The following is a 22,636-nucleotide window of genomic DNA, read 5'->3' as shown; positions in this document are numbered from 1 at the left end:
TTTCAACTGTCAGCGGTGGGTTATTTATTTATTAACCCACGAATAACCTGGCGCACTTGAAACTTTATGTGATGATTAAATTTGCAATTATCGGCAACAACAAGTGCATTTCTGCAGGCGACATAATGAAAAAGCGAATTGCAGCAGGGGTAAATATATAAAAATTGCAACCAAGCCGCAGACGAAACACGTAAAAGCAATAAAGCAATAAATTGCCCAATTTGAAGCACTATTGTAGCCAATAATTTGCACAGCCACTTGGCCGCTTTTCTGGTGCAGGACCCCTTCCGCCAGCACCCGTCCACCGCCCACCGCCCAATGACCACCGCCCACCGCCCACCACCCACCGCATATAATTTTCAACAAAAATATTCACATTTGTCAATGTCGCGTGATTGATGTGGTCGACGCATTTCCGCCGAGTCGAGCGGGCCAACCAACGTGCTGATGGGGCCAAATAAAAAACAGTCAACACACAGTCACAGACGCAGAAATACACTGAATCAAAAATGGAGATGGCATATCGCTTTTGATTTCAAGAACTCCCATTTAGTAGTGAAATCTTATTTCCGACCCCAACTCTCGTGATTTAAAAGAACGAACCAATTCAGTTTTTAAATATCTATTTGGAAGCCTTGAAAGTATATCACTGTGCGAGCTTCTCCATATAGCATACACATAGAAAATGATCCCATCAATATTATGTTACTTAGTTATAGGACAATAATTAATTTCGCTCAGTGCTGGCACAGTCACACACATGAGTACACTGCCAAGTAGGCGGCGCATAAAAACAAGCAAAAACATTCATTTTTTGTATACAAATGAGCGCGCAAGAAGGATGTTGAGGCGAGGGACGTGGCCATTGCCATGGTTATACGTACATATGTGCGACTTTATGTAGCCATGGCCATGGCGGTGAATCTGGATACGGATTGTGGATGTGGCCAAGGGTATGGGCGTGTTGGCGACATTACGCGATTTCACGCATGATTTCAAATTAATGACAGCCGAGCGCGCACTGTACACCTTTAAGCCAGATGCGAGGGTAGCGAAATTTAAAATGTCCACCCGCACAGGATGTTTAATTTCCTAAATGCATAAATCTCACTAATACGCACAACAAACGCCAAATCCAAATCCAAATCTAATGCGGTTAACGCTTTTTGCCGTGTGCGTGCGGCATCCGAAAATCATAAACAAACTTCAAAAGAGGACAATGGCCAAAAAGACGGGGCCCAAAAGCGTTTTGCAGCTTATTACGCACGGTAGCCAGTTAACTGGTTAAACTGGCAACCCGGCAACCCGGCAACCGCAGCAATTCAACTCTGCAGGACCTGATGGCCCCATGGGTGGTGCGATTCGTTACGAATGGAGGCCTCTAGTCGACTTTTGGGCTCTCCCCAAAAAACATACGTAACGTGTTCGTTGCCATTGCCATTGCCATTTCCGTTTTTTTGTCCTCAATAGCAGCAAATGCCCCGCAAAACACACGTAACTTGGCCGGCCTCGTCCTGGGCGGAAGATCCTTTTACAATCTAACACACACCTTCGGCTCGGTTATTTGTTTGCTTTTGCCACAGAATATTGCCAATTGTTGCAGCACTGATACTGATGCAAATTTATTGCCTGCCTTCTGCCTTTTGTGCGGCTTTTCAGATTAAAAGAGATTCGAAAACTGATTTGGGATTTTAACATAAATTCTTAAGAACTAGGTTCCAGTAGAAAGTACATAGGAAAGTTGAAGAATTCAGCAAACACGGAATGTACTTCATCATGAGGATCGAAATTGCAACTGTGAGAAGTCTTAGTTTCTAAGAAACAACACGTCCTTATCAGTTCTTTCGGAAGATCATTGGGTTTTTTTAATGATCCGTTCTCAGCGCCAGCCAGATTATAAGGAATACAGGTTCTAGGAATTGTATACCCTTGCAAAGGGCTTAAGGTTATCAGCATGAAACTTAATAAAAGCCTTTCTCCTACTGAAGGTAGTGTATAAGTCGGAAACGTCCGATTCGCACAGTTTTAGTTCCCGAGATCAGAGCGTTCATACATTTGTTCCGATCTTCTTCTAGTGTTAATTATATTTTGTTGTCGAGTTAAGTAGAAGTTTATTTCGGTTGCTTGCGTGTTTATAAAAATCTATTCGTTTTTACGGTTCGATGGATCCAATTTGAGTAGCTCAAGATATTCGTAAATACGGAAACACCTTGGAAGGGGTGACGTAGATGGCTAACAATTCCAAATTGATAGAATCGCTTGAGATGATCGCGTTCCAACATGCTTCCCAGCGGACCTCCAGAATCGCCTACGCCCACATAATGTTTACTTTCTCCAGCACAAATGTGGGTTAGATCAACATTATATCCATACAAGACGTGACAGGAGATCCGATCGACTTGTGGTATAAATGTATGCTGCAGCTTTTCGCTTACATTGACTGTATTGGTGGCACCCCAGCCAAATATAGTGAAATATTTAATGGTGTCCACATATCCCTGCCAGTGCGGATCCAGCATCAAGCAAATCGGCCGTATGCTATCTGACATAATCATATTGTTAGGTATTATTCATACCGCTAAAGCTTTGTCAATTAATTTACCACTGTATTCAACATATCGGCTAAGTTTCACCAGAGCAATATCGTGGTGGTGGGCAGTTCTGTATAAAGGGTAGATAAACTGTTGCTGAATCAAATATTCAGAGTATGGGCTTGCACACTCGAGCTTATTGCAATCTATAAACTGGCTCGCATCGCTCTCTCCCAATCGAACCAATCTGTAATAATATTAATAAGCATATAGGTATTGTGCATTTAATTTACCGTACTAAATTATTACTTACATCATACTCACATACTCTTCCGCATTATAAAAGCAATGGGCAGCTGTCAGCACAAACACTAAAAAAAGCGTGAATAGCTCATAAAATCGATGGAGTCGAAAACCTACCTCCAGTTAAATAATTCATATATTTGGTACTTACAACGGTTAAGAAGCGTGCCACCACAAATGAATTTGGAGTTTAAATGAAAATAGGCCATCCATGGGGCGAGCAGCGGGGCAGTATTTCTGCCGCCACTTATGCGGTAGGAATATTTCGGAGCGCCGCAGTCGCGTTCCAGAAGATACGAATATCCTATAGATATTCTGTGTACCAGGATCAGACAAGCAAGCAGAACACAAATAAGTGTTTGCTTCATCTTGAAGCTACCGAATGAAACTGACCAATGATTAAAGTGCAGTAAATAATATTCTGCAGTAATAACGATTTACTTATCAGGAATATACGAGTACCTATGAGTAAGCTCTTTGTTGTGAGTCAAAGGTTTAACTGAAAGTTCATTTGCTGTCGTAGTGACATTCACTTACGCACTTATAGCTGGAATTATCTTTTATATCTATAAATAGAGTGCTCAGATATGTTTATGCAATAACTTATTGTTTAATATGTAGGAATGGTTCTTATACAAAGCAGTGCAAACATAAATTTAAGCAATTAATTATTATCTACATTAGCCTTCGCTTTAATAAATTGTGTGGCCACGCAAATGTTTTGTGGCTTGCTTGAATGAAGTCTGGTTTTCTTCGGTTCGAGGTGGTGGGTGGATAGGCATAGCATTCTCAGAGGGCTCGTAAATTTGCCGAATGCATAAATCACGCAATTGAATTCTAATTTTTCGACTTCTGCAGTCAACAGAACAATGTACGAGTATTCGGCTTGTGTTGTCTGGGACTGGGACTGGGATAGGAAATGCATTCCGAGCCTGAATCAATCATTATTTTTAATGCACAAATGGGAGCAATTACAGTCAGTTTGGGCCAGACAAAAGAATGTCTCACTTGATTTATCGAGGTTTGGCCAATGTTTGTTGGCCATGCATCTTGTTTATCATGTGCGAAGTCGCTGCTTTGAATACTGGCTACAGATGGTGGTTTGTGTTTGTTTCTGTTATTCCCAGTAAGAGTGAAAGCAAAAGTGTGCAGTGAGGAAAATAATGATAATAATGATTCATTAATTTATATTCGCGCAATATATTTCATTCAAGATGAAGAAACGATGTAGAAAAGAAAGCCATCTAGTTTTATGAGATGTGATATTACAAAATACAAAAAAATATGAAATGTTCGGAGAGATTTTTCGGCTGTGTAAAAGTTTTTTGCGGTCCAAATAGTTGATGAGACTGGTTGACAATTAGCACCTGGCACACCCCCGCCGCCAAAGACAGTGGTAAATATTGTACCCTCAAAAGTATAAAAGGCTTGGCGCTACCAAAACTCTAAGAGTCTCATAATGGCTTTCTCCACCTCCGTATCGGTAATGCTTTTGATCTCAGCAATTAGCTGCTGGAGCACAGCCGTTGGCGGCCTGCGAGAAGATCTCAAGGATTTCGTAGCCTTGGTTCCCCGTCGCAGAATTGGTTTTATTGCCGCCAGATACTACATCTTCGATCCCAAGTTTCGCCAGGCGGTGGAGTTTGTGCGCAGCGATGAGTTCATAACCACCTGGCAGCAAGTGCGTGCCGCTCCAGATTTTGTGAATATTATTAACTATGTGACTGATTACGGCTCGGGCTACGATATAACCACACTGGTGGACAGTTTGCCAACTCGATTGCGGGCCTATCAGCTGGCGCGCACTGTACCCGTGGAACTGATGCTGCGACGCGATTTGACCACCTTCCTCTGGGACGTTCTACAAACTTTGCCCAGGACCAGAATCTATTCCTTGATGGCACAGAAATCGCGGCAGAGCGCTGAATTCGCCAAGCTCTACACAGCTTTGAGGGCTAAGGAGTTTAAGGAGCTGGTGCAGCGGGCCAGAGTAAGGTTTCAAATGGTTCCCAGTCGAATTTTGAATAACGCTCCTCTTTATCTTAGCATTCCAGACAACTGCAGGCCCCCATTAAGAAATTGAGTCAGAAGAGCATCAACGTGGATGAAATACTTAAAATCGTGTTTGAGGTAATCAGTTGGGGTCCCCAGACATCCTAGACTCTATAAATTCATGTCATATCAGTTTGAACAACACATTGTTCAATGTTAATAAAAATATCATTATTTATTTTATATATTAGTTCTCACTTATCTCACAGAACCTGCGGACAAAATTAAAATTTTTTTGATGTGATGATGTTGTAGAAAATCAAGAAAATTAAGATATGTCCCAAGGCTGAAGTTCTAAACTCCATAACTCAACTTATCCTAATCGGATTTTGAAGTGACATACCTCTAAATGTTTCTAGCGGAATTCTCTAAAAATCTGCATTTAAATTTAGAAAATAAATTTTTAAAAAATTTTTTGGCATTTTTTTGTTGCTATGATGTTGTAGAAGTTCAAAAAGTTTAACAATGTCCCAAGGCTGAAGTTCTAAACTCCATAACTCAACTTATCTTAATCGGATTTTGATGTGGCATACCTCTAAATGTTTCTGGCGCGATTCTCTAATAATCTGCATTTAAATTTAGAAAATAAATTTTTAAAAAAATTTGTTGAATTTTTTGTTGCTATGATGTTGTAGAAGTTCAAAAAGTTGAACAATGTCCCAAGGCTGAAGTTCTAAACTCCATAACTCAACTTATCTTAATCGGATTTTGAAGTGGCATACCTCTAAATGTTTCTGGAGCAATTCTCTAAAAATCTGCATTTAAATTTAGAAAATAAATTTTTAACAAATTTTTTGGAATTTTTTTGTTATGATGTTGTAGAAATCCAAAAAAATTAAGAAATGTCCAAAGGCTGAAGTTCTAAACTCCATAACTCAACTTATCTTAATTGGATTTTGAAGTGGCATACCTCTAAATGTTTCTGGCGCGATTCTCTAATAATCTGCATTTAAATTTAGAAAATAAATTTTTAAAAAAATTTTTTGAATTTTTTTGTTGCTATGATGTTGTAGAAGTTCAAAAAGTTGAACAATGTCCCAAGGCTGAAGTTCTAAACTCCATAACTCAACTTATCTTAATCGGATTTTGAAGTGGCATACCTCTAAATGTTTCTGGAGCAATTCTCTAAAAATCTGCATTTAAATTTAGAAAATAAATTAAAAAAAAAATTTTTGAAATTTTTTTGTTGCTATGATGTTGTAGAAGTTCAAAAAGTTGAACAATGTCCCAAGGCCGAAGTTCTAAACTCCATAACTCAACTTATCTTAATCGGATTTTGAAGTGGCATACCTCTAAATGTTTCTGGCGCGATTCTCTAATAATCTGCATTTAAATTTAGAAAATAAATTTTTAAAAAAATTTTTTGAATTTTTTTGTTGCTATGATGTTGTAGAAGTTCAAAAAGTTGAACAATGTCCCAAGGCTGAAGTTCTAAACTCCATAACTCAACTTATCTTAATCGGATTTTGAAGTGGGATACCTCTAAATGTTTCTGGAGCAATTCTTTAATAATCTGCATTTAAATTTAGAAAATAAATTTTAAAAAAAATTTTTGAAATTTTTTTGTTGCTATGATGTTGTAGAAGTTCAAAAAGTTGAACAATGTCCCAAGGCCGAAGTTCTAAACTCCATAATTCAACTTATCTTAATCGGATTTTGAAGTGGCATACCTCTAAATGTTTCTGGAGCAATTCTCTAAAAATCTGCATTTAAATTTAGAAAATAAATTTTTAAAAAATTTTTTGGAATTTTTTTGTTATGATGTAGAAATCCAAAAAAATTAAGAAATGTCCAATGGATGAAGTTCTAAACTCCATACTTGTCTTAATCGGATTTCGAAGTGGCATACCTCTAAATGTTTCTGGAGCAATTCTCTAAAAATCTGCATTTAAATTTAGAAGTCCATTTTTAAAATTTTTGTTTGTAATTTGTTTGATGTAATGATATGCTACTACTATATGCATAATACGTATGTATTTTTATATTATTCCTCGCAATTTTATCTTGTACTCAATGCTTCGTTGCTTATCATTGCGTAAATAAACAATCGCAAAAGCATCATATAGACATGACCTTTGACTCTAAGCTGCAATCTTTTCACCTGATGTGCAGGCAGTACAATGTGGAAAATCAGCAAAAGGGAAAATCCTTGCCGTCATATGCGTGTGTGCCAACGCACAATATGCCATCATTAGTGCAACAGGAATCCAGGTCGTTTCACGATGACAAGAATCTGGGGAACGGGCCAATGCATATTGCAATGCATCGCAATTTGCAGAGAATGCCTCATTGATTCGGCTTTTGGGCCCAGTTATGGAGCGATATCGGATGGCTAAAAGTCCCACTGACAAGTTGGTGATAAATTTTAGCAGACTTTGACGACTTTATGCTGTCGTGCTTGGTGCATAATTTGTCGACATCGACATAGTTTTTATGGCTGGCAGTTGCAAGTTTATTTGCCACAAAATGCGGCCATATAAGCGTTGCCAAGTTTATTTCGAATGAACCAAATTGCGCCCGCCATCGCAGTTGCTGTTGTTGCAGTTGATGTTGCAGCAATTGCTGCTGAATATGCAACAAAAGTTGTTGCACTTGCAACGCCCCCAACGCACACACACACACACATGGCCAGCTGCAAAGCCAAGCCAAGCGAAGCGACGCCAAGCCGATCCAGCCCGGCCCACATCATTTTGCAGCAGTTTTTGGCTGACAGAGATGCAGAGGCGGCAAATGGGAACGAATGCGATGCCTCAGCTGGCATTTGGCCCCCTGCGGCTCCTTCTGCTCCTTTAGCTCCTACTTCCGCTGCTCCTGCTGCTGCTCCTCCTCCTGGTCCTCCTGCTGCTTTTGCTGTTTCCCCATTTTGCTTGACATTAATTTTATGCCATGTTGCTGGCGTGCCAGCGGTCCAAAACGCGCTTAAATTGTCGCATTTGTCTTGCCGTTTTAAGTTGGCTGTTGCTGCTGCTGCTCTTGCTGCATTGCATAAACTTTTGTGTAATCCTTTCAATTTGTTGCATACTTTTAGGCGGAAATTAAAATAACAAGCGCTACGTGGCGGCAGCTACACGGCCAAAAAATGTACGTGGCTTTCTCATTTCCATTTTGAATTGTAAGTTTTATTTCATCATTAGCATTTCTTTTAAGAATATGGGTTTTTTAAGAGAAACCGCTTTCACAAGTGATAAGTACAATGTGATTAGGCATTGTGTACATCTGTAATGAAATATTAATAATCTCTACTCTGCTGAGTAAGTGAAATCTGAAAGTGAAAGATACATTGAAATCCCGACCTAAATATTTTCTCCCTACTTGCTTTTCCCCACAACTGCGCTCAGTGTATTGACTTGGTTAGTTACTGCCTTGGCATTTGTTGGGAAACTAGTTCTACACGTGTTATACAGTGCACTCTAGTATATCAATTAGTAACCTAGACAATGTTGCCCCACTTCTGCTGCTGGGCTGCCCTGCCTCTTGGAGTCCCTCCGACTTGCAGCCCTTAGACATGCTCCTCAAAATGCATTCATACATCTGGAATTTATGCTGCGAATTTAGGAAATGAATTTTGCAAAATAGTTAAATTGAATTTTATGGTACGAGGCCCTTGTTATGCCAACTCCATGCTGCTGCTGCTGCTGCTGTTGTTGTCATTCGGCATCAAGTAAAAGTAAATAATTGCTGCTTAAAATGCTCGTCAGGAGTACTGCTCGCTGCTGCCTCATTCGTATTTTGTTTTCATGCTTGGCCAACAGCCCTTTGGCCCTTTTTTCGGCTGGCCAGAATTTTGAGTGGCAGTGGCAGCAGCAGCAGCAGGAGTAGTCGATTTGTTTTTATGCTCCTTGGGCGGCAGACTCGTTACCGCCTTAACTGCAATATCAGTTACAGGAGTCAGTGCTGCCGTTCTCTATTTCAAAGCATCCTTATGACCCCCACAAAAACTCCCCACCCATCCCCATCCGCTCAGCCGCCCATCCGCCCATCCGCCCATAGCCCGATTCCATCCTGTTCACTGGCTGCCGGTTATATTTCGACCAGATTGTCTGTATTTGCGGTTTGTGCGTACGTGACATGGATGTTCGCTCGACTGGGATGCCTGCTTGCTTAACAATTAGTTTTAAAATGCTGCAGGACATATCCAGTTCTTGTACTCCAACTCGTCCTGGTACTCATTAGAGCTGGGGGTTACATCCACTCCCTGCAGAGCTCGCGGCGTAATCCTTCGGCCAAATCTCTCCCCCCTCCCTGTAAAAGTGCACGAAAAAACAGCCAGCAAAATTGGCAAAAAAAGGGCAGAATAAAAATCAACAACAACAATCAATGTTGTCCCGTAATCAATTAACGATTTAACGTTCGTCTAGGGCTGGTCAACTGGTCACTCTGCGCCGTCAGCATTTGGCGCCCCGTCACCCAGCCGCCCTCTTATCCGCCGATGACCCCCCCGCCCCCCTGGATGGGTTTTGTTTGCGTATGTGTTTGGGGTCGAAGGTCGGGGGTCATGTGGACAGGGGCTGCATGGACACGTCATCGTGGCTGCGTTTTGGGGGAAACTCGCGCTTGTCTTTGTGTATGCAACTGCACTGGGATAAACTCCCTTTTATCTCCCTTTTTAAATACTCCCTTATCACCCTTATCAATATTTTAATTATATAAAAATACATAACGACTGCAAGGTCATAAAAGCTTTGTCTTGACCAAGCTAGTTTCTTTTTCTTTTGTTTTATGGCTCAACCTATGTTAAAAACAAATATATATGATAAAAAGTTAATGGCATTCCCAAAGTTATTGCTTTTATCTATATTTACTGTATCTTAAATCGCATTTTTCTCAGTGTGTAAGCTGAGCGCTGTGACAGGGCTGTCATCTCGCTGGAAGATCCTCTTAACTCGTCCACCCACGGAATTGGGCGCAGTGAAGCCAACCCCAAGCGAAATTCGATAATCTGCAAATGGCAATCTCATTCTTGATTGCCAGCGTACCGTACCACTTGCATTTGAAACAATTATTGAGTGGCGTTGGCAACCCTACGCCAGCCTGCAAAAGTATTTGTTGGGGGCTAATGTGATTACTCCTGTCATTATTTCGTCGCTACATCCGTCTCTTCAATGGATCCGCACCCCGTAAAACCCCAGCCCGCTGCCATTAAATTGACCACCGACTGGTTGTCTCCCCGGCCCCCATATCATTCTGTATATCAACGTTCACATTGGATGGCTGGTGCGTGTCTGTGTGCATTTAACTGCACGTATTCGAACTTTGAACCGCGGCGCTCCATTCCGAAAGTCCGTCCGTCGAGCTCGTACTTCCATCCTGGTGTATTCTGGTGACTGCGGGGTTTGGGGTTTGATTGGTTATTGACTTTTAACAGAAAAATTGATGTAATGCAATTAGTTTTACAGCTAAACCGTTTGATGATTGCACAACAAAAACAAAAGCAAAGGCAAAAACCCGAGCGTTGTGCTAAACGAGCACTTTACAGCCAACAAGAGCTGTTTAATGGTACTGGCACTGGCTGGTGGGGAGTTCAGTTGGTTGGGGATGTGTGTGGACACCGCACATATAAGAGTGTATCTTTGCATGCTGTGTTTGTCCGTGGTGAATCATGCAAGTCCAGGCAGGGGCAGGGATTCCATTTCATTGGATGAGCTCTAAGCATATTGAACTTATCTAACCAGGAACTAAACAAGTATTTGGTTTATATTTGTGAAATATATTCGTTCTCGGGCCAAAATACCTTAGGAAGGCAGCACATTTCGTCTAATCATCAAGATTTACACTCGCCGTTTTCCATTCAGTTCGCATTTCCATCTGCTGGTGGAGAACCCACCAGCTGCCAAGCAATCAAACCTTCGCAGCTGAATTCCGCTAAATGCCTCACTATTGCCTGAAAACTACAACTTCCATGCATGTTCGAATTTCACGATATTATTAATTAAGCCGAGGGCGGCTATCAATTACACGCGTGCTCCAAAAATTAAACCATAACGCGAAAATGGTGCAGCAACAATAAGAACAAGATGAAAAGCTGCAAAATAACAGCGGCTACAATGGCAACAAACCCGAATCGAAATGCCAGTACATATGCGGCCAAATGAAGTGAAACATGAGCAAAAGGGGAGGCAATAAGGGTAGTTGAAATTTATTACACTTGTACGAAACAAAGCGTAAAATTTTTGCTGCTTAATTGAAAAATATAAATTGTTGGCACACACACACACACACGCACACACAAATGAGCGTGTGTGTGTGCGTATGTGTGCGGACCGGAAGTAGAGTCAAAAGCAGAACAACAACATTAATAACGCTGCCAACGGAAATAATAAAAGCCATTTTAACGATGACGCCGAAAATGAAATAAAGTCGAATCGCACAAAAAATATACATAAAATGGCTCAATATTGTGGCAGTGCCAGTCATAACTGTAACTGTTAAATGGCCTTAGTGGGCTACCGAACTTCCAGCTTCAGCCAATTACTTTCTTTTCAGCCGGAAAAGTGAAAGTCTGGCCAGAAGTAATAACCAAGTTAATCCTTCACAGCTATTTTATATTGTTGGTTTTTCTTAAGCAGAAAATCAAGCAATTAATTATCAATCGGCAACAAAAGTAATTAGTTCCGAATAACCCAAGCCAAAACCACATCGACGAAGGCTTAAACAGTGAAAGTCTCTTATGAGTAAAATCCCACCTTGATCTTTAACTCAGAATCATCATTCATTCCCCTCAGTTCAGTAATTTACAAGCGGAAAAACGACAATCAATGCGGGTCAATATTTGCCAGTTGTAAACAGAAACACCAATACAAAAAAAGGTAAAAATCACACATGGCCACGACCAAAAGGCAAAAGAAACCGGCAAAAAGTCAAGTGCAAACAGCAGGATAAAAAAATGTCCGCAAAATGGGGCGACGGGGGGTCGAAGAAAATGCGACATGCAGGTAGCATAAATGGGTAAAAAAAATGGGTAAAATACACAAACACAAGCACAATTATCACGACGTCCGCTGGGGGATCCTTTGATGATGAGCTTCCTGCACATCAAAAGCCAAAAATAGAGCAACCAAAGCGTTCGGAAAAGGCCAACGGGTCGAACAGGTGAGTTCCTGCTTCGGCTGGGGTAAAAAGGATTCAAAATGGGTAAAAACGTAACGAACAAACAACGTGCCCCGATGTCAGCCACACAAATTCCGCTTCCCTATGCCAGTGGGTGCTTCTGTGGGCCGCCTGATTGAAGCTGCGCCTCTGATGGAAGCCACCAGACATTTGGGCACCCACAGAATCCAGCCCGAAGCCCCCCGAAAAAGCCCAGAAAAAAGCAAAATGAACACACACATCCCAATGGACATTGTAGGTAGAAAGGCAAATACGCCTTGACTCTCGGCCAGATATTCTGATTTGTTTGAGTTTCTACTTTTCCAGCTTAACAAATTAAGCGCTCAATCTGTAGGCCACCAAATCCAGACGGGGGAAACTACCGGTAAAAAGAAAATCAAAGGAAAAACTAAAGCCCCACCGGGGGGCGAAGTTATCAGCCAATGAAAAGGCACGCCCCAAAGTAGCTGTGCAAAGGACTAACAAGAGAAACAATACTAACAGCAGGAACTAATCACCCCATCTACAGTACACACTATGGCATAACAAACTGTTTGCAAATCCATAACGAAACACAGCGGCACGCAGAGAAAAAAAGCTATCTTTTGGGAATAATAATACTTACTACTCTATTAAGAGATATATGCCTGATTTTATGAGATATTTGTAACTAATAGTTAGAAATAACTATTTAACACATTTCATGTATTTCAAGCATACTTGCATTCTGGAACTCTGCTTCCATGTTGATTTGGGCTAGTTTTAGTTTGATTTCTATAATTATTTTACTTTTTTTTTTTTGCTGTGCAAGTAGCGTTTATTCGGAGTGCTGAAGTCGCTGCATTTTATGTGACAGCAGCGGCGGCGGCAGCGATTGAAGCCAACTCTTCGTTAGTTCTGTTTGTTGTGCAGCCGCCAGCCAGCGCCACCCAGCGCCTCCCAAGGACATCCAGTTCCACCCACCACAGACAAGCCACCTACCAACACCCACCACCACCCACCACCCACCACCACCCACTGGGAGTTGCGTGCGGCACCTGCGTGTGCCGTCGACGTTTTCCATTTGTTTGCATTCCGTTTGCGAGGGTGTGTGTTGTTGGCTCCTCGTTAGTCCTGTCGGTTGATTTCCCCCAGCCGGCGCTCCTTTCGGGCGCTAGTTTTGATGAATTTATTCGCTAAACATGTTTATTATTTGCCAGCAAATCACACAGCAATTTGACAGTTTTAAAAGTTTACTTCTGTCCGCTGATGTGTGAAAACGGAGCAGTGTTATCCGCCGAGCAGGAGATACTCCTACTCCTCGCAGTACTCGCATTTCCCGGGCTTTTCTTTTGCTCCGCTGATTAATGGTTACCCACAAAGCTCTGGCTGGAAAATTCGTTTGCTATTCAGTGCCCGCGTCGGTGTGCTGCCAAATCAATCTGCCACAGTTTTACTTACTCCGTGAACGGCACGTGAATTACGCTGGGGTTTCCCTGGCAGCGGTGTTAATATTTTAAGCTGCGTAATTAATTTAAAACCTTGTAATTAATAAGTAACACCAGCGTGTAGTGGGCGGCGGGCGTGCCATTTGCCGCCCAAAATCGTTTCGAGAAACAGATAAGCGGTAATCATTAACACTGCGGCCAGTTTGGAGGCTGTTAATGGATTTTACTGGCTTTGCCTGCGGGTTGCTGCTGCTGCTGATGTTGATGCTGATGCTGCTGCGACTGAGTGCCGTTTGTTGCCGCGGGGTGGCAGCAATTTGTGCGTGCGTGCCACGGGCGCTTTTAGCTGTAACTAATTCAATTCGATCGGAATTTACGGGCTTAGTTGCATGCTTAAAAGATTTTTAAATGTTTCGCTACGTTTCACAACTAGGTGAGTGGTGAGAGGCGAAAAGAGTGATTTATTTCTGTGGCTGGGTATTTCGGTGCTCCAAAAGTGGTTTTATTTCGCATGTAATTAAAACGAATCCCCTCTTATTTGGCTTTTCCTAATGAACCTCTTGAACTAACTATTTCACGCAAATGTGTCGAAATATTACAACTACGTTTTGAAAACTTGTTTCGATAAGGTTGAAATTAAGTTCATTTTAATTACTATTTTCAATCATAATTTTTAGGCAAAATTCTATATATTATATACAAATAGCTTAAATAGAATTTTTGCACATTCTGACTTACTGTGAAGCGTTCAACGATATGGATTATTCAAGTGATTCTAAACTCACTGAAACTAATTAATTTAAATGCATAATCTAAACACACATTTAAACGGTTTGTTTCCAATGACAAATTCCATTTCCATATTATTGGCTTCTCTGCTACGTTGATAACTTAAAGGCCTTCCAAATCCATGTTTCCTATTTTCGAACAAATTGGTTCTCTGTCCAATCCAATTATCTGTGAATTTAATTGAGGCCGATTTCATTGTTAAATAATTCACAACTATATTTCGTTAAGCTACCTCCCCCAAAATTAGTTTTGCATGGCAACATCATTGATATGGCAATTGCCACTTGTTCTATTAGGTGGCACACACACACACGCAGCTCTAGGATACAAACACTATGTCCTATATACACACATATCCTGATGATCATCAATCACTGTGGCACGCGAACCAGAAACCCCCAGCCGCCTGACAGTGCACTTTTTTCATCGAATCCCCCGGGGGGCGAAAGTCGGACAGGTGGGCGGGGAAACTTTTTTGGGCTGGACGGGGTCAACTATAATTGGCAATTCATGCAGGAAACAGGCCATTATGCCGCTGTTAACTTATTAGCCGGCCATGAAAACGGCTCCCCGGTTCGATCAGCTGGTGCTGCGTCACTGCATCCGGAGCTGTCACCTCCTCGAGTGGAGAGCCCGGAAGTTTCCGTTGCTCTTTTATCGAATATAATTAGCATACCACCACCTGGAGTGGGGTAGCTTACCCTTCCACCCACGGAGCTCCCCAAATACAAGCAATGTCTTTTAGTTAGCCTGCGGCTGCCATTGTCCATGTTTCACTGTACAATACACTCGTACTGTAATGTGCCACTCAATTAAGTGCATGATTTCTCAATTTGCCAGCTAAACGTCCTAATAAATTTTGGTGGTATGTAAAGTGTAACATACTTGCATGTTTGTATTAATTCCTTGTAATAGTTGTTTTTGAGGCGATATTAGCACATATGTAAGCATTACCCACAGGAAATAAAAGAATTAAATGAGATTAAGGATTTAAATGCATAATGCTTAAAAGACTCCCTTGCTGAGTTCCCCTCACGCGTGGCAATGGAGGACCTCATGGGCTTAACCTTTTTTTTTCTCTGTAGCAACAAGCGGCTTAATGCGAATGCAGCAGCAACTGCAGCAACACACACAGGATCAGGTGAACACCTCAGGCGCTGGCATAAATACATGCACTCGAATTCGCATTAGAACACGTCGTGTCGGAAGCCTGTTAATTACACTCGCAGAACGCTCAGGGCGACTGCCTGCGCACACACCTCCCACACCACGCTCTGCCACCCATTATCGCCCATCCATTATGATATGGTATAATCAAAGACTGCCTTCAGGCAGCTCTGTTTATGGCGCTATTAAGGAGCGGCGACAGGGCACTGAGCAAATGCAGAATTTGCAGTGTTTACTGGAGCACATAAAATTACAAAATCTTGGGCCCCGAATTAGCAGGGCCAAAAATGCCGGGACATGTGCCAATTTCTGATGTGTTCGGCGCTGGCAGTTCAAACACAATAAAAATTATGCGTGTCATAAATCCAACTGATGAGATTTGCATTTGTCCGCCCCACCCCCACACGACCAAACGCCCTTTTTGGCCAAAGTCGTTATGCCATCAAACTTGAGGAGTGACGATGGCTTGGCATCGCTTGGGATGTGGATGCGAATGTAGATGCCGCTTGATATCCAGCGGGTGCCATAATAATTTTCGCCTAATAATGATGCGCGTTATGGCCTGACGACAACAGAGGAACCTTCCTCACCGCCATAACTTGGCATGTCTCCTCGTTCCGCGACATTGCAGGGAAACAAATGACGCTATTCAGCGCGGATGTCCTTTGTACACTCAGCTAAAAGCGGCATATCTGGCATTGGAAATTCACAATAAATATATGCACTGTTTTGGCTCGTGGGGAATACCACTAGCAAGCGATACAATGCCATTTCTAAAACCTTGTGCTTGCATCTAGTTGATGCCTTTTTTGGCCAAGTGTATGTGTGTGCAACAAACTCAATCATAATCTGTGGGCAATGGCACCCCCCACTTGCGAGTACGACGTTGTCATGACAACTTTCCGCTGAGGCAACGAACGCATTGCAATAACTTTTCGTTTTCTTGGCTGCCGGCTGCTGGCTGCTCGCTGCTCTCTGCTCTTCTTATAGAGCCCTTCCCGGTCTGAATCTTCATCTGGCTTGTGCAGTTGATAATCAGTGGCATTGGCATCATAAACATATCAGCAGGAAGTAGATAAGACACTTGCCACAAACCCACACTCCTGCAAGCCACTCTCCAATACACTCAAAAGCACTGGCTTAGCCTGCCTCTTAATGGGCTGTTGGCAGTGGGCGGGTGTGTGTGATTAGGTTTCATGAGCATAAAAAGAGGGAATTTCCTACAATGTTTACTCACACACATTGCCAATCTGGGGAATATAAATACATGCATGTTGCGTAGCTCACTGAGAAAATAAATCGTTCTAAAATCAAGATCAACCTTGCCACATCATGAAAGAGCGATTCACAAGAATGAATTCACAGGGAATCTTAAAAAAACCTCGAGAGAAGTTATATGCTCAATGCTATTGACGTACATTTTATTTTGAGAAATAAACCTTTTCTTTATCATTAACGACGTGCCAGTTGCATAGGACACAAGAAGTATCTGTTGATTTAAGCCTTTATTATTCTAAACTTTGTAACTCATAGTTTTATAAACAGTGCTTTTAAATACATTGGTGTTCGATTGCCACAATGCGTTCATCTTAGATCAACAATCTTAGTTTTCCTGCAGTGTGTTAAACTGAGTGTAGGATTCATTGGAGCATTTCGTTTTGGGCTAAGCATGGCAAATTAGGCTTCTGATTGGGGACCCGAAAATGCAGCCATGAATAATTTATGTCCTTGCTTATGCCTCTTGTGTCCATTCGACAACACCGCAAAAAGTTGTGAGTTAGGGAGGCAGCACTCACTCTGCATAATTGCCTTTAAATGTCTGGCAATTTCAAGAAGCTAAAACATTCAAGTCTTTGTTTCGGACACACACAAATACACACACTCTGATGCACACACTTTCGGCCCCGTTGTGCATTTCCCGTTCGGAGCATGTTGACAAGAAATTGCATAATTATGGCTTGCCGGACAAGCGGTCAGATCAACTCAACCGCAAGTGCTGTCTTTACACGACAAGGGCAAAATAGGGTAAAAGCCGGAGGGAAAGACACCAGGAAAATCCTGGGGAAAGCTGGGCGAAGGACTGGGGAAAGCCGGTGGAGCTGCCAGGGGATGCCACTATCTGAAACTGTGGCTCAGCTCTCAGTTAGGACCCAGCAAACGGGGCTTTCGCCACAGGCAGCAGCTGGAGGCGACCACAGGTACGTTTAGCTAGCCGTAACAGGTGAGCTGGTGAAAAAAAAAAAAAGATAACGCCGGCCAGGTCCTGTGTGCATATGCATAAGCGGGCTAGGAAAGCCTTTGCGCTGCCCTGCGACCGGGGAACTTGGGCAATTCAATTGCATAACATGAATAGAAATGAATTGGCAGGCTCGGAGAGCTGGCTTTTGCGGCTGCCCAGCGGAACTAGTTCCACGAATGGATTTGCATATCCGGAAGTGGAGTGCTGGGCACTGCCCGAAACAATCTCAAAGAATACTCACCAATGCACTGCAACTGCAACTGCAACTGCCAGTCATATCACACTGCATAGTAGATAAAGTTAGAGTTGAGTAAATTAGATTAGACTCCAGAGCACTTAATACTTTTAATTAATTACTTATTGTTCATGTTATTCTAGCTTCCGCCGACTACTGCACAGCTCCACATTAAAGCACGGATTCGAGCAGAACTTTAAAAAGTAAATTCTTGGGGCAGCCCAGAACGATTTTCACACTCGATTAGCTGCATTTGTGCACGTGCCAAACCAAACTCGAATAATACTCAACAGCGACGGCAAGCCGGGAAAATAAAACAACACAAAAATGGGGGGAAAATGCCAGAGAAAAACAGGAGAAAAATTACAATAAACGTTAGATTTTCATTATAAGCAAAGGGAATCCGGGCTGCGTGCGTGTGTGTGTGTGTGTGTTGTGCTTCAAGAAAACGTTGCCTACTTTGCAGCGCACACTGCGAAATGGAAAGTTAAGCACTTGAGACGACGACAAAGGGGCTTTCCAAGGGGTGGATGTGAGTAACCGGCACCCCTTTGCCAAATCGCACAAAACACGACCCCCTTTCACTGAGCCCATTGTTTGGGTTCGGTATATTCGCTTTTTTTCTCTGCACTGAGCTGCACACAATAATGAAAATGTTGTTGTTTGTTAAATTCCAACAGCCGTTGCTAGAACACACTTCAGCGCTCACACACACACGCACACACACACGTAAAACGCAGCCACCCAGACACATACTCACACATACATATGCACGCGGCTACATTGCATTACTTCCGCCTCAATGGTAATAATTTTAAAATCAATACAATTCAATAAAGTTTTATTACTAACGCTGACAAGGGTGGCGAGCTGCCTCTTTCATTTTTCCGCAGAATCCAGCGAGTGTGGCATGCTTGGGGAATTGGTTGGGTTAAGTCCGCCGAGCGATTAACCCTCGACTGCCGGCGCACAGAGGAGGAGCTCCACCTGCTCCTGTCGCCGCGTCGAAATTGCTGGCAATTAGAATACGTTTTATAAGCAAATTGCCAGCGAACTTATGCGTCAAAGTCCAACGCCCATTTGTATGCAAATGGCGCGCAGGCACTTGGCAAAAAACTTATCTTATTACTTCAATAATTGATAGAGAAAATGTTCAGCTTTGAGAAGGAGGTTCTCTGAATATTTGGTTTTTCCAAAGATTAAATACTCATCCAATAATTTGACTTATTTAAATCTACAAAAATATTATAGTTAGTACCTTTTACGAAAGTTATTGTAAAACATTTTGAAGTTATCCTTTAGAGCAAAAATGGAAATAATGGCATGCAAAAATATGTTGTTAGAGTTCTAGTTATTAAGTTATTTGGTAAGTCACCAATTAAAATTCTTACATTTAGTTTTAAAATTGTTCGTAGGCTAACATATGTTCCAGTATATGTGTGAGTCCTGCCACGATTTTCCCGGATTTCTTTGGCAGTGCAGGTCAGCGGCTGTCGCAGGCTCCCAGCCACTTTCCCTCCTGATGAATCAAAGTCATAACGTGGCTCAAAAGGCCCGCCCCGCCCCCTCCTCCTTTCTCGACGGTTACGCATCGTTATGCACAGCGGCAGCGGATGACTGTTATTAAAATCAGTTGTTCGGGGGTACTGTCTTCTTTTGGCCAGACAGACATGGATGGAGATGGGCTGGATGGATAGCCCGAGCAGGGGAAGGATTTGGAGGGGGATTTGGCACAGCTGTGCCAGCTCCAACTTCATTATAAGCCGCGGGGCGGGGGACAGTGCGACGCATTCGTTTAATGTCTTAATTCTGCACTCAGCCAAGTGAAAAATTAAAATGGTGTGGCTCCTTTGTTGGGGCTGAATCCTCATCAGTAACAGCAGCCGGCCAGGTGAAACGAGCTCCTTTTTTTTTTGTTTTTTGAGGGGCACAGCGGTCATAAGTCTAATGTGTGCCTTGTTTAAATATTAATAAAGTCCGTGGAGTGGCCTTAGCCACAAATTGTTAAATTGAAGCTAATAAAATTTGGCTATTACGCGTGGCCAGTGTCCATTTTATGGGCCACAAATTTCATGGCGATTAACTGTGATGGCGGTGCATGCATCAAAACCCCCAGGCCCCCAGCCCCCAAAACCACCGGTTCGCCTTCATTGCGTAATTGTGGCCAAACACTTTGGGGCGAAGGCACAATGAAGCTTGAAAATGTTTCTAAAAAAGATGCGGCAAAAAACTGAAATGAAATAAAGTAAAAATTAAAGCGCGCAAAATGCAAATGTGCGGTGGGGGAGGCGCTGGGAATGGGGGCGTGGCTGTTTGGCTGATGTGCGGTGGGCGGTTGGCTCAGCGAAGCGTTTGTGCAAATTATGGTTTAACACCTCATTGAACTCGCTGGCTGCCAGGATGCCAGGATGCCAGAATACCAGGATGCCAAGGGGAGAAGCTAGAGCTGCGAAAATTTGAATTTGAATATGAATTTCATATTCAAATGAGTTTTCAAAGACTTTATGCGGCGCCAAGCTGGGAATACAGTTAATTATATAAAAATTATGGCTTATTGTTTCCATTTCTGCCTTGCCCAAAATATGCAAATTGGCCACACAAAATGCCATTTAATTTGAGACCAGATCAAAGTTAGTACAGCTAAGCCGGATGAAAAGTACTGCCTATATTAAATCGAAGGGCTTCAGCAACCGAGCCACTAATTGGGAAATTAAAAGGGGCTGTATTATATTCCTAGGTAATCAACGCAATCACAAAAAACATAAAAGGCAAAATTATAACAGCTCATGTATGCTTTCAGAAAGGCTTTTCTCTAACAGCATTTCGAATATGATATCTATTTAGCAGTAATTTAATTTCAATACTATTTCCCCGTAGATTAATCCATCGATTAATGAGAAAAGGGCTTAGGCCACGCCCACTCACTTTCTGAGCAATTGTTTTGCGGTTGGTGTGCATATGTAAAACCTAATTACAACTAATTAGTATTTGCACAAGTGACAACCTTTGACCCAATGTAAACAATGGCGGACAACAACACTGTGCGGCGGGCAGTCAACAAGCCAAACAAAACCGATTTGACCAGCAGGAGCCGAAGGAGCAGCAGCAGCAGGAGGGGAAGGGGCAGGAGCAGGAGCAGTAGCAGGAGCAGGAGCGGCATGACCAAATGCAAATAAACAAAACGCTTTGATTAGAAAATTTCATTACACCAAATCGAACGTTTGCCAATGGCACACACACACATGTGCACATACACACACACACGCACACACACACACAAATGCAAATACAATCAGTGCCAGAGCAAACAAATAAATGCACAAAGGGGCAAATTCGGGCCGAATGCAGCCGGCCAAATGCATCAGTTCATTAAAATGCCAATGCCCCTTGCCAAAGTCCTCCACTTGCAGCATCCGTTCAGTTTCATTTGAAAAACGCAATTTAATAACGACTGCAAATGAGCAACGCTTTGCCCAGCACTCACACACCCACTCCCACTACCCATCGGTGTCCTGGACAAGGTCCTGTTCCTCGTCCTTTCGAAATCCTGCACTTTGCCCAATGCCCAATGTGTGTCCTGCGTTTGTGTCAAATTTTACGGCCCACAGGCACATATCAAATGAGATCGACAGGCCCGTTCTCAGCTATTGTGCATATGTGTGCACGGGTGCACTGCGAGAAATGCATTGGGTTTGGCATGACAAAATAAAACTAATAGCAAGTATTGGTGGTAATGAATATATATTGTTATTTCGCCCATTGGCCGAATTTGTTTATACATTAGTGAATTATATTTTTCAACATTTTTCGCTGTGTGTGCCTGCACAAAACTGTTGCAGTTGCCAGCTGCACTGTGGACCCAACTCAATTTATTAATGCACCCGCACACCCGACCTACGGATGCAGCGCTGCTAAGTCGCTGGGATTGCATTCACTAGGATAATTAGGGAAGTGGCATCACCATGGGAGCAAATGGCGGCTTATCGCCGGGAAAAAGGGGTGTGATTCCAATTTGCAGCTCCTTGGAGGCTTCGGGCAAAATCACGGCTTAGATTTGGCTGGCCCAGAGGACGAAGGATAAGGCATATTTGATGGGTCGCCGCACCAGGTGGCCGCAAATATTTTAACACTCAATTAAAACAGCAATGCAAATAATTGCAGCGCATTTAAAGGCTATCTGCACACACACACGCATTTAATACATTTTTGTGGTAATGGCAGCAAATTAAGCGGAAATTACATGGCCAGCGAGATATCGATACTTGCCGCGTGGCAGTGGCAGGCAGTGGTACGTGCCGCGATGCACGTTGCTCAAATGATGCTGATTTATATATAATTTCTGTGTAATTTCATTAAGAAATGCAAATTGCACATTAAATGCAATAAATATTGATAAATGAATGTGCACCATTTGCGGGAATGCCGCGAAAAATAGCAACTAGTGCGCAGAAATGAACAGTTTCAGTTCTGCACTTGAAAAATAAGTTATTTTTAATCCAATTTGAGTTATTTATAATTTACGTGCATTAAATTCACATTTGAATTCTTTATTAAAACATTTTTGTCCTGCTGCAACTTTACCCCACCCATTTATAAGTGAACTTTGTTTTATTTATTCATTGGTATTACATTTAATTGCTACCCAGTTGAGTATTACATGATATTATAAAAGTAACCGATTGAACAATCTAGGGTGGTTAGATGTTATATTCTGTGACCTAATTGTTCCCCTTTGGAAATAATTGCTATGTACTAACTTTTAGAAAGACAGCCAAAGAAAGCGTAATACTAATGGTTTTCTCCATGA

At 42.3% G+C, this 22,636-nt stretch overlaps 2 protein-coding genes across 2 annotated transcripts; one reads left to right on the top strand and one right to left on the bottom strand.

Moving 5' to 3' along the window:
* Positions 1-2,132: 2,132 nt before the first annotated feature.
* LOC6548920 (serine protease grass) lies at positions 2,133-3,202 on the bottom strand. Its single transcript, XM_001975312.1, has 4 exons — positions 2,986-3,202; positions 2,860-2,902; positions 2,603-2,778; positions 2,133-2,542 (listed from the first exon to the last, which is right to left on the bottom strand). Exons 1-4 carry the CDS (start codon positions 3,200-3,202, stop codon positions 2,133-2,135), a joined length of 846 nt encoding a protein of 281 aa, XP_001975348.1.
* Positions 3,203-4,287: 1,085 nt separating this feature from the next.
* Positions 4,288-4,994, top strand: LOC6548921. The gene is made up of 2 exons (XM_001975313.2): positions 4,288-4,824; positions 4,881-4,994. Exons 1-2 carry the CDS (start codon positions 4,294-4,296, stop codon positions 4,992-4,994), a joined length of 645 nt encoding a protein of 214 aa, XP_001975349.1. The 5' UTR covers positions 4,288-4,293.
* The last annotated feature ends 17,642 nt before the right edge of the window (positions 4,995-22,636 follow it).

Source organism: Drosophila erecta, unplaced genomic scaffold, assembly GCF_003286155.1.
Source record: "Drosophila erecta strain 14021-0224.00,06,07 unplaced genomic scaffold, DereRS2 tig00000092-arrow-pilon, whole genome shotgun sequence".
NCBI lineage: Eukaryota > Metazoa > Arthropoda > Insecta > Diptera > Drosophilidae > Drosophila > Drosophila erecta.
This window is presented reverse-complemented; position numbering and strand designations above follow the sequence as displayed.